Source organism: Equus asinus, chromosome 9 (genome assembly GCF_041296235.1).
Source record: "Equus asinus isolate D_3611 breed Donkey chromosome 9, EquAss-T2T_v2, whole genome shotgun sequence".
NCBI classification, from domain to species: domain Eukaryota; kingdom Metazoa; phylum Chordata; class Mammalia; order Perissodactyla; family Equidae; genus Equus; species Equus asinus.
The window spans coordinates 7174196-7186220 of NC_091798.1; the positions used below are offsets into that span (position 1 = coordinate 7174196).

The following is a 12025-nucleotide window of genomic DNA, read 5'->3' on the forward strand; positions in this document are numbered from 1 at the left end:
CTGCTGCTCCGGGCCTCCAGGGGCTGATCTGGGGTGGGCCGCCTGCCCTGATTCCCATTCCCAACTCTTCCCACCCCCAAGGCGGCAGGGGGTGCCCTCACCGTGATCTCACAGGAGGAGAAGGTGGGTTCTGAGGCTCCCGAGGGAACCAGCCTCTGGTTTGACGCAGGCTGACCTCAGGTTTAGTTCTGCATCTTCAGGCCAGTTTGTAGCAGAAAGGCGCATTCAAGTTCTGTCCCGCCGAGGCCCGGGGCACACCTGGCCACCAGAACCTTGGGCGCAAGCAGCGGGTGCCCCCTCCGCTTGTACCAAACCAGATCACACACCTTTATTATCCTCAAAATGTAACAAACGGGGTAAGAAATCCCTCCCCCCTCCCCCCTCCGTCCAAGGGAAGCATTTAAAAAGCCCCGCAGTCAGGCCAGGAGTCCGCGGGTGGGGCCCGGGATGCCACGCGCCCCTCTATACGGCTGTAGTCCTCCCGAACAAGGGGATGGAGACCGGCAGGCGCCAAGCTCCGTGTTCCAGCGGCTCGCGGCTGCTGAGCTCCGAGTCGGTCCAGCTGGGGAAGACCCGGCGGCCGCGGTCCGCCTGCAGGCAGAGCGCAGGGCAGGGCGGCGCGGGCCGCGGGGCGCTGGGCAGGTGCAGCGCCGACGTATAGCCCCGGTCCAGGAAGAGCGGCTTGTAGCTGGGTGGCGGCTGCTCCTGTTTCTCAGCGCTGTCGCGGCGGCTCAGAAAGGGCGTGACAATCTTGCGGTAGAGGCCACGCGTGTCCGTGAGCACCTCGCTGTAGGGCGGCGGCGGTTCGGCCATCAGCACCGCCTCTTCGTAGCACGGTGGCTTGGACATGTCCGATTCCGCTGCGGAGTGGAAGCGGTCCGAGGGCGTGAGGTCACCTGTCCCCAGCCTTCCGCAGAGGCCTGGGCCAGCAGCCAACCCCAGACACAGCCTGCTCCCTCTTCCTAGGTTCTCGGTGAGGCTGTCCAGTGCAAGCCTCACGGGTCGGCAGTAGGCCAGCCCCTGCCAAGGCCCCGCCCACCCCAGTGGCTCGGGTCGCGCCTGACGGAGGTCGGTACTTACCTTGGCGCGGGTAGCTCCAGGGCCGCGGCGGCACGGAGAGGTGCGGTGGCGGCGGGTGCGGAAGCGGGTGGTGATGTGCGTGCGGCTGCGCGGGCCCGTGGTGCAGGAGCGGGTGCACGTGCACGTGCTGATGCGCGTGCGCCGGCGCCTCAAGGCGGCCGCGGTGCGGTGGTGGCGGCGGCGGCGGCGGCGGCGCCGCCAGCCCTGGGGGGCTCCCGGCCAGGCTGCCCTCGAGCTCGAGGGGCTCCAGCTCAAGGGCGCGCAGGTTCTGCTCACGCAGTCGCTCCTCCTGGCGCCGTTTGAGGCGGCGGCGCAGGAAGCTGCAGAAGCAGCAGAGTAGGACGATGAGACCCCAGATGAGCCAGAAACCGGCGAAGCATGTGAGGAACGTGTAGGTGCCCTGGGACATAACCATGGCGGCGGCGCGGGCGGCGGATCCTCGGCTGCTTCACTGGACACTGGGCTCCTCTACGTGGCCCCGGGCCCGCGCCACGCTCCCAGGCGCCGCCAGCGTCACTCGGGGTCCCGCGGCCGGGGGCTGCCCGCGACGGGGCTCAAGTCGTGCGCGCGCCGGCGGAGGGCAGCAGCAGCAGCGCCCGCTCCTTCCCATGGCGCCGGCGGGCGCACGGGCGGGCCTCACCCGGGGCCGCGCGGGACCTGTGGGACAGACATAGGGCGCGGTCAAAACGCGCTGCAGCCCCCGACGACTTCCCTGCCTGTGCCCTGCGCAGTCCCGGGGAAGTCTCCTCTGCGGAAACCCCCGCACTCCCCGCGGGCCCGGTGACGCTACTGAGAGGGATTACGTCACGCCTCGAGGTTTCCCCGGTAGGGTTTTCCCGGATCTGAGACCAGGCCGCCGCCGCCGCTAAGCCGAGGGGACTCCAGGCTGGCCAGCAGGGGGCGCGCGAGGGCCAGTCTCGGCCTCAGTGCGCACGGGAGATTCGCCACCCGCTTCCCTGGGGCACAGGGTACCCCAGCTCGGAAAGGGTTTCACAGGCCCGTGGCGAGGCCCCCAGGGCGCTGAAGCGGAGTCTCGGCGCGACTGCGCTGCGGCGGGGAGAGGGTGGCCCACCTCCTCGAGTCCCCCAAGCAGCCCAGTGGCGCCCAGCTTCAGCCCTATGCATACGCCCGGCAGCCCCTGGCGCTCTAGGCCTCGTACCCGCTCCCACCCTTGCTGCCCAAAGCATGGAACATCCCGGCCGGCACCGCTGCCCCTCCGTCGTCGCTGCTCTTCCTGGGGAGGCTCGGGGGGGGGTGGTTCCGGCTGTTACCGCATGTCACCGGCCTGCCTTTGTCTGCGCCGAACGCGCCGCCGGGCGTGTGCCGTTCCCTCTCTTCCTTTCCTCTAGGCGCCTCGGCGCGCCGGATCCCAGCTTGGTTTCTCCTGCCCCCGCCTCCTACTCATGCGCAGCCCCACTTGGCCCTGCCCTTCTAGCTCCAGGCCACTGTGTCCCTTCCCCCCAATTCCTTTCCCTCTCTGCAGAAGGGAAGAAAAGTAGCTCGTCTTCAGTGCCCCCTGGTCCCTCATCATTCCAGATGGGCACCTCTAGTTCCACCTCCTCCTCTCCACAGCCAGGGTTGAGAGGGGAACCTTGTATCCTAAGAGGCAAGTAGGAGTGAGTCCTGACTGCAGAGTGATGGGTGGCAGGGGACTTGTTACCGCCCCCGCAGAACAGAAATGATCCTTCTTGAATGCCTTATACTCCGGGGCTTTCACATAAACCCTCTGGGGTAACTGAAATGATTCCTATTTTACAGATAAGGAAGGGGGAAGCAGTTAACTGCTCAGATGGTAGGTGGCAGTGCGGTAATTTGAACCCAAGTGCGACCACAAACCCCAGCCTCCGGTGGGAGAGTGTTGCTGTTTGAGCTATGGGCCCCCCATCCTCAGCATGCCCGAAGCTCACACACAGTCAGCTCTGGGTGCCACGTGGGCCTGAGCCCCAAGCTGGGGCTCCACATCAAGCCTCTTTCAGACTGGTCTGGCAACAAGATGGGGGGAAGCCAGGCCACAGGCCGCTCCACACTTCTCCCCAGATGGCTCCTGTCTGACTCCATGGCTGCCTTGTGCCATGTGTCACTTGGTGCCCGTGCCAGTCCCTCTTCCCTGGGCCTGCGTTCCAGAACAGACAATGGCAGAAACAATAACTCCAGCCGCCCCCTCGACAACCCTGCCATGAGGCTGCCATGGCGACGCAGCCCAGATAAAAACACGATGCTGCCAGTCACTGGGAGTTAATTAAATCTGTTGTTCTCCTTTTCGCGAGCCCACAGGAATTCTCAGGAATGCTCTGAGGGAGCTGGCACTAACTAGGAGGCCTCTTGGCCTGCAGGGCAGGAACAGCTCTGGGTCAGAAAAGGTACTTCTGGGGCTGAAGATGATGGAGTTTAGCTGAATTAGAAATAGAAATACCTGCCAAGGACCGTCCACTGCACGTCAGGCCTTGTTCTAGGTCCTGTCTGTGCAGAATCTTACGTGATCTTCAACACCACTTTCTCACTGGGGGTCATGCCCATTTGATAGATGAGACAGGCTCAGAGAGGGAAATGACTTGCCCCTGGTCACACAGCTAATAAGGAGAGGAGCTAAGATTTAGCCTGATTCTGAAGCCAAAGTCTGTGTTAAAACACTTTGCCCTGAGTGACAAGTGAGATGTACATGAAAAGTCCAGTGCATGTGAGCACTCGGTACGTGAGGACTTGGGAGCTGTGCGGACACTGGGCAGAGGGGCCAGCTTGTAGCCATAACGTGCCTTCCTGTTCCTTCCCACCAAGGGCCTCGTGCCACCAGCCCTTAGCTCAGAGTGGGAAAAGGCTACAGGGTAGAGGAGAGGTAGGATGGCAGCTCCAGGGTTATCAAGGCACAGAGAACATGGACCAAGCCCTAAGGAGCCCAGCTCTGCTGGCTGGGTGCTAGGGTGGACTGGGGCAGGCCACACCCAAGACCCACTGGGTGCTACTGTCCCCCTCCGCCGGAGGCAAGAAACACCACTGCGTTTTACAGACCATCATGGGTCTGAGAGAGGAAGGCTCTTGCCCAAGGACTCACACCTGAGCTGGCCCTCTGACCACCCCCGTGCCCCCCCACCGCCCCCACACCGGCTCTAGCACCAGTCTGAGTTGGGGCGAGGGGGTAGGGCTGCTGCTTCATGCAGTGGGGCCCCAGCAGGCCCAGAGGGCAGGAATCCCGCCTGAGGCCTCCTCCTGCCCTGTGACCGGCCCACAGGAGTCCTCAGTAGCTTCTCGTCTAATCCACAGTAGGGTCTCAATACGGAAACCGCAAGCGATTCATTCAGACCTTTCCAAATCCTTTTCCTGACCAGGCCAATCTTCTCAAAACCTCAAAGAGCTGCCTTTTTACCTTTCCACACCTCTGTGCATGCTCCTACCCATGTCTGGGGACCCTTCAGACGCAGACCCTGCCTGCGGCCTCTTGCTCACAGCCACTCACCTTCCCCATTCCCCCAGACTGTTCACGGCAACACCTGCTGCTCACCAGACTCCACCTGTCTGCTGGGGGCGGTGCCTTCAGGGGGACTCAGCCTTAAGTCTGCCATTTTATGACTTTTCTGTGTTTCTTTCTCTTTTCTTACCTTCTTATGGACTTTTTAGGATTCCACTTTGTTTATTTGTAGAGTTTGTGAGCATATCACTTTGTATGGTTTTCTTCAGCCACACACTCACTGGGGGCACACAGGGGGATGACAGTGAGACCCTGGGGGCGAGTTTCTTCACCTCCATGTTGCTTTAGTTTCCCCTTCAGTTACTGTGCTGAAGGTCACTGCTAATCCAGGCAAAGGGCTTGGAGATGTCCCACCAAACATCAGCGCTGACGACAGTGGCTTTGGAGCTGGGGATGCACCAATGAGTGTCTGTCTCCAGGGTGCTCCCTGCCCAAGGGCTGGACACCACACAGTTCTTGCAATCATCCTACGAACTAGGTGAGCATTCTTCCCCTTGACAGATGAGAACACTTGGCTCAAAGACATTAAATGACAGCCAGGGTCACATAGATCTCTTATTCTAGAACCTGGTGTACTGCCACGCGCACCCACTGCATTGCTCCTCTGTGTGAAGAACTCAGCACCCCAACCTTAGAGCCCAAAGATCTCCTGCTGGGTCCTGTATTTCAGCAAAGGGCCCACCATTCACTCCATCCACAATCCTGTTGTCTTTACCTTCAGGGCAGTGTGCCTTCATCTGTCCACTTCTTTTCGTCCCCGTGCCACACTGCCTTGGCTGGGCCACTGTCGTCCCTCACCTGGGCCCCTGTCAGCATGCTTGCCAGTGTGCTCTCTCCTGTGCTGTGCTCCTGCTCATCTGTCCATGCTCCGCAGTGCCCATTTCCCCCAGGCCCTCTCCTGCCTGAACCCTGCAGTGACTCCCCACCACTTCAGGAGACAGCCAGCTCTTGGACATGGTTTAGATGGGTGCCCCTCAACCTGGAGTGAGCACCAGAACCACGTGGAGGGCTTGTTAAAATGCAGGGTGCTGGGCACTGCTCCCAGCGTTTGCTTCAGTAGGTGTAGGGTGGGGCCTGAGAGTTTGCATTTCTAACAAATTTCCAGCAGGTGCTGGTGTTGCTGGTCCAGGGAGCATACCTTGAGAACCACTGACCCAGACCATGGCTTCCGGGAGGAGCTGCCACGGCCTTTCAGCTTCACCTTTCAGCACCCCGTCCTCTGCAGCAAGCCTGCGTCCATCTGCACTGCTGAGAGTTCTGCTTTCTCCCCTCCCCAGGCCTGCGACACCCCTTGCTGCTCTCACCCCAGTGCTCACAACTCCGCCTCATGGCCTCACCTGTCACTTCTCTGGACAAGTCAGCCCTGGGCCACCCCACCCCCCAGGGCTGGATGAGAAGCCCAGTGATCTCACTTACACGGTTCTGTAGTGGCCTTCATGCAACACCAGAAGCTGCATCTGTCTTGATCATCTGGCACACAGTAGGTCAAAAACCACTTGCTGAAGGAGTAACTGGAGGTGTCCAGTTACCTGTTTGGTCCTTCAGCCGTGGGACAGGGAATACCTCAAGAGCTGAGTCTGCGTCCAATTCATTCCTCAGAAATGTTGGCCATTCACCAAAATGTCACAAACAGCACCTACCACCCAGCTCTTGGTCCTTGCGAGATAGTCTGTAAGCGAGCTGAGGACCCATACGTTCTATGTGAATAAAAGGAAAAGACTACACGGGCACATTCCAGGGGCTCTGGAGTGGACAGAGGGAAGCCCGGGCAGCAGGGACTCGGGGTCACAAGGTGAAGCCCTGGATGTGAGGCCAGAGCTGATGGTCAAGTGAAAGGACAGGAAGTCAGACCAGGGGACAGAGGAGGAAGGGAGGAGAGTGTGATGTGTGGAGTGAGGGTGGGGTGGAAGAAGAAGGTGACTGCGAACCTCTCCTGCATGCCCTGCATGTGCCAGGCCCACTGCTGGCCTCTTTACACTTGTCATCTCAGGGACACCCAGGAGGTGGTGCTGCCATCCCCACTCTACAGACAGGGAGCTGGGACCAGCGCAGGCCCACCAAGCCAGGTGGTTGTGAAGCCCAGGTGACTGCAAAGCTTGCTGTCCTGGCAGGAAGGGCATACAGGGAGGCACTGGTGACATTTTTACACTCCTCCCACACCAAGACAGATAATCTGAGGCCAGAGATGACAGGAATTGTCCCAGCTGCCACAGTCAGCAGGGTGTGGAGCTGGCCAGAGCCTCATTTCCAGCTAGGATGAGGTATGGGCCTGGCATCCTTGCCTGCACTCAGCATCTCTGTGACCTAACCCTGGCAGTGGGCCAGGAACTCAGGGCTTAGAAACTGCAAACAGGACATCAGAGACTGGGGCCCCAGGGCCTGTGGGCAGAGAGGCCTTACTCGGGTCAGTGTCTACTGTATTCAGATCTGTCCCTCCAAGGGAGCTGGCCATCCCTCAGGGGCGGGGGACGGAGGCTGGGGAATGATGATACCCTCTTCTGAGGGGCAGCCCGGTGTAACATGCAGAGCACTGAAGCAGGGGCCCTGGGTTCAAATCCTGCTTCTGCCCTGATGGGGAGTGACCTCATCCCATCCAGTCCTGTGCCTGAGCTGAAGTGTCTTCACACAGGGATGATGAATGTGCCTGGCAGCGCCAAGAGCAGAGCAAAACTGATGAGGGACGGGAAAATACTTCAAGACAGCGTACATGGTGCACGTGACAAACTAATCCTGAGAGGCTCAAATGAGGATCCCAGCCCCTGGCGCTCTATCACACAAGCCTGGGGGCAGTCCAGCAAAAACCACCATCACTTCACTATGGACGAGAGGTCTCAGCTTGTGGCTCTCAGGCTGGGCACAGTTCATGAATGTGTTTTGTTGGCCACCACTTTTTAAAATATTCTGGTTAGTTGGCCAACATTCAAAAATCAGGATATTTTACACAAGTCTAGATTTATGGCTCGTATTGAAAGTTGGACAATCTGGTCATACCAAGTCTACGTTCTCACATGGTGACACAGACTGCAGACAACTAGCCCCCCAGCCTGCCTCACTCATTCCATTGGCCTTTGGGCCCTGGAGGCATTTGAGTTTCCAATCCCTGAGCTAGCCTGAGCACCCACAGGGGCCAGCACTGCATGGACCCATCTTTGCTAAATTCCTTCTCCCACAGCCAGGGCTGCAAGCTGATCAGGCCACAGAACCCACAAATGAAGGCCTGGGCCTTGGGGGTTTCCCAGGGGACTGAGGTAACCCTCACTGCTCGGTCTCCCCCAGAGAGAAAATGGAGGGAGGGAGGGAGCCAGCCCAGCAGCAGCACGGTCCTATAGAGGATCTGGGGGAACAAGGATCTGGCTGATTTTGTTGGAAGAAGGAAAAGTATACCAAGGCCCGAAAGACACAAGGAATTTCCTCACATTCATAGGAGTGTGAAAGGTTAAGAATGCTCCTCCAGAAGGCTCTACAGTTCTGTTCTGCCTGGGTCACAAGAGATGGTGTGCAGCAGGCAAGGAGGGGCTGTGCCAGCAGACAAACCTGCACTGGAAACCTAGCCCACCACTACTGGTTGTATGACCTTGGGCAAGTCACTTCACCTCCCTGAGCCTTGGAGTCTTCATCTCTAAAATGGGGGATGATAAACTTACCTTGCACAATTATCATAAGGATTAGGACATAATGGATGCAGAGTACTCAAGACAGGTCTCATATGGAGCAGGGACAGAATGAAAGGAGCCTGTGAATAATTTCAAAGGCACTCCTGCCTGTGGGAGGGAGACTCAGACCTGACTTAGGGCATCATCCTTCTAAGGGCATCTTATGCCAAGGCCTCAGATGCTTGGGATAATGGTCACCTCTGGTGCCCAGGACACCTCCCTGGATGGGAAAGGAAACCCAAAGGTGATTGTGGTCCCTGGGATGTTGGGTCTGAGGCCTGCGGTCAGGGCTGGCATCTGCTGAGTCAGGCCTGGGAGAGCTGGCAGGAGGGCCACTTCTCTCCCCAGCATGCTGCCCACTGAGGGGAGGTTGGAAGGGAAGCAGAGGTCATTTCCTCTGACTCAGCGGCCATTCTCCCAGAGGAGCTCCCCTGGAGGACAGGGCATCTCCGTGTGGCGCTGGCCTGCCTGTCGGCCAACCTGCATGCCACCCAGCACAGTCTGGGCTTTGTGCTCAAACAAGAAAGGGACCCTTGTGATCCAGACAATAAGCCGGGGTGCTCCTATTTGTCCTGGGCTTCAGCTTCCCTAGGTTAGCAATGTCCTTTCCTGTGCTCCTGCCCACGCTGCTCTCACCCCTTCCCAGAGAATGGTGGCTTGGAACACGGAACAGAGACCACTGCTGGCCCAAACTGCGGTCTGGCACATGCCCTGGCCATGAAGAGGAGAGATGCGAGCTTCTTTCCTCTCCCCTGGTAAGGAACATCGCCTCTGGGGCACCCAACCTGGGTCAGGCCATTTCGCAGTTGGGTGGTGGTAGTGGGGTGGGGAGTGACGGGGCAAACACCCCAAACCCAGCCTCCATGCCTCCTCCTCCCGTGGCATGACAGGCCCAGGGGCTGGGCCACCCCCACGTTTGCAGCCACCCCAAGAGCCCTGCTGCGACGACTGCAGCCACGTGGGAGCCAGTTCGTGCCCACGGGGCCGCTCGTCCCCCACCCCCACCCTCGACGGGCTGTGGAGGCAGGCAGACCCAGACCCGCGAGGGGGGAGTCCCCGCACCCCCTCTCCCTATGCGCCCTCGGGCTGTGGCCCCGTGTGTGGTGGGGGAGGGGTGGGAGGGGGCGTCGCCGCCCTGCAGCCGCGTTGCCGGGGAGCGCAACCCCGTTGCTGTGGCAACCGTTTCCAAGCGAACCGGTGGCTGCTCGCGCCCCGCTCTGGTTCCCTCGCTCACTGGCGCCCTCCCTTTCCCTCCCTCCCTTTCTCCCTCCGGTGAGGACCGGGGGAGGGGCTGGCCGGGGCGGGGGTCCGGGGCGGCGACCCTGGGCCAGGGCGTGGAGCAGCCCGCGGGGAGAAGCTCAGCCCTGGGACCATCTTCCGCCCGCGCTCCGGGCCCGTCCGGCCCGCCGCCGCCGCCGCCGTGGTACTCACGGGCCCAGGCATCCTCCTCGAGCTCGTCCTCCTGGCTCGGGGCGAGCGGCGCGGGCCCCGCGGACAGAGCCCCCGGCCTGGGGGAGGCGGCGGCGGCGGCCCGGGGGAGCTGACTGTGGACAGCGAAGGCGGCTCTGAGCGCTGGGATGGAGCGTGGGGCGCGCGCACGGGCGCGTACACGGCGCGTACCGAGCCCGGCGTGCGCGCGCGCGGCAGCCCGCAGACGGCCCCCACCCTCCGCCACTCGCCGCGGAGGAGGCTGTCCAGAGAGCCAAAGGCGAAGGACCTAGCACCCACCTGCCGCGCCGAAACTGGGCAACAAGGGCGCCGGGCTCACCCTGCACAGGGAATGTACACGCCACGCCGCACAGCTCCTGGCAATAAGCCATCTGGGCCGTGCACACGCAGGCAGACCCGGTGAACACAGGATGCTCAGCCAAGCAGCTGAGGTCGAGAACCCGGACACACACACACACACACACACACACACACACACACACACAGAGCTCAATCCGAAGAGCACACACATGTCCAGGCCCCGGCCATATCCTGGCAGGCACTGCACACACAAAGTGGGCAGAGGTTGCAGTAGTAGGCTGGCACCGCAATGTAGCTTTAAACAGGAATACCTGGCCCCCCTCCTAACTCACGGCCTCTCCGTGTCCCCAGCGCGCTGACTGATAAGTAGCACAAGGAGAATCCAGTGCTGGATCCATAGCCCTGGCTCCATGCACCCCGCTCATTCCCAGGGAATGGAGGTGAGCCCTAGTGAGGGCCCCATGGTCTAGGCTGAGTCTGAATCTGGCTGTCCACCAGCTTCTTAACTGGGTTCTCTGTTTCATCGCGGGAAATCATTACATCCCATGGGTATCACTGTGGTGACCTGTGAACCCAAATACCCTGCTCCCTCGACGCACAGTGGACAGCTTCCCAGCCCGGCCATTTGGACTCCTTGGGTTTGGAATCAGGCTTAACAATGCAAAGACACAAACACAGCTGTAGCATCTTGCTTCCAGGGTTTTGCCCTGATGAGAATGGGGTCTGCAACTAAGACCTGGAGTTGCCCCAGTTCTGGTTCTTCCTGTTTATCAGCTTCCCCCATTTTTTTTTTTTTTTTTTTTTGAGGAAGATTAGCCCTGAGCTAACATCTGTGCCCATCTTCCTGTACTTTATATGTGGGACGCCTGCCACAGCATAGCTTGCCAAGCAGTGCCATGTCTGCACCCAAGATCCGGGCCGGCAAACCCCAGGCCGCCAAAGCGGAACGTGTACACCTAACCACTGCGCCACGAGGCCGGCAACCCTCCCTGCGCCCCCATATCCTTTTAACACTTTCTAAGTTAGCTGGAGAACAGTTGCAACCAAAGTGTCACTTGCAACCAAAGATCCTTAACAGCCTCACCTAGGTCACACGCCCTAGATGTGCATGGTGTATGCGTATGCAGTGGGTGCAAGCCAGCCCCATCTAAACCATATAGACCGGGGGAGTGGGGGAGCAAAGATGGTTCGCCAAAGGGAATTTGGGGTACTTTTATACATGCTGGGCAGACACCCCAACACAACCAGCTTAAACCCTTCAGGGATTCCTGTGCCTTCCAGATGAGACCCCTATATCCTTTTTGTGTGTGTGAGGAAGATTGTTGCTGAGCTAACATTTGGGCCAATCCTCTATTTTATGTGTGATGCTACCACAAGATGGCTTGATGAGCAGTGCTAGGTCCACACCCAGGATCCAACCCTGTGAACCCTGGGCCACCGAAGCAGTGTGCATGAACTTAACCACTACACCACCAGGCCGGCCCCAACACATCCTTAAGACAGCTTTCAAAGCCTTGTGTGGCTGCATCTCACTGACCTCAGCTCCAGTCACCCTTCCATCACCCATCCATCCCACCCCATGTTCAGCCATCCTAAACCACTAGAGGCCCTGCACCAACCATTAGCTCCTCCACCTGGGAACATCTGACCTTCTGTCCTGGAGGGCAGCAACTCTGATACTTTTGGGGCCAAGGAGCCTACCCTGCTTGATGTTGGCCCCCACCTCCATCCCCAGCCCTGTGGCTGTCCCAGCCCTGCCAGCTCTAGAATCACCTCTGCCACGGAGCTGATCACACTGGATTCCCACATCTGCCTCCCTCCCAGACTGAACTCCAAGCTGGTGGGGGCCTCATCTCCGTCTGGATCCCCAGCTTCCACCCTAGAGCTGGATGGAGAGGTGAGCTTAGGGAAGGCTCGTAGGGAAGTGAATCCTGACCTTCCTCTGCCACAGGTCCACTGTAAGCTTTAAGGTGAGTGGAACCCGAGCCAAGAAGTTCCCTGAATGCCTCCCTAGCCCAAGAGGGAGCTTGGTGGGAGGTTTGGACCCACCCACAGGCAGTGTGCCCCAGGGACCTATCCG

General features: G+C 59.8%; 1 protein-coding gene across 4 annotated transcripts; it reads right to left on the minus strand.

The window, feature by feature from the left end:
- Nucleotides 1–300: 300 nt before the first annotated feature.
- PRR7 (proline rich 7, synaptic) lies at nucleotides 301–9766 on the minus strand. Of its 4 annotated transcripts, none has more exons than XM_070517008.1 (3): nucleotides 9628–9766; nucleotides 1081–1737; nucleotides 301–860 (listed from the first exon to the last, which is right to left on the minus strand). In XM_070517008.1, exons 2-3 carry the CDS (start codon nucleotides 1493–1495, stop codon nucleotides 463–465), a joined length of 813 nt encoding a protein of 270 aa, XP_070373109.1. In that variant the 5' UTR covers nucleotides 1496–1737; nucleotides 9628–9766; the 3' UTR covers nucleotides 301–462. The 4 variants fall into 4 exon arrangements, with proteins under 4 accessions (XP_070373109.1, XP_044633534.2, XP_044633533.2 ...); XM_044777599.2 differs by lacking the exon at nucleotides 9628–9766 and adding an exon at nucleotides 4674–5936; XM_044777598.2 differs by lacking the exon at nucleotides 9628–9766 and adding an exon at nucleotides 2352–2473.
- Nucleotides 9767–12025: the final 2259 nt, after the last annotated feature.

Coding starts and splice junctions, on each gene's coding strand:
- PRR7 (XM_070517008.1), bottom strand. CDS start 1,495: ATGGTTATGTCCCAGGGCACCTACACGTTCCTCACATGCTTCGCCGGT. Junction 861..1,080: donor CTGGAGCTACCCGCGCCAAG/GTAAGTACCGAC, acceptor TCCACTCCGCAG/CGGAATCGGACATGTCCAAG.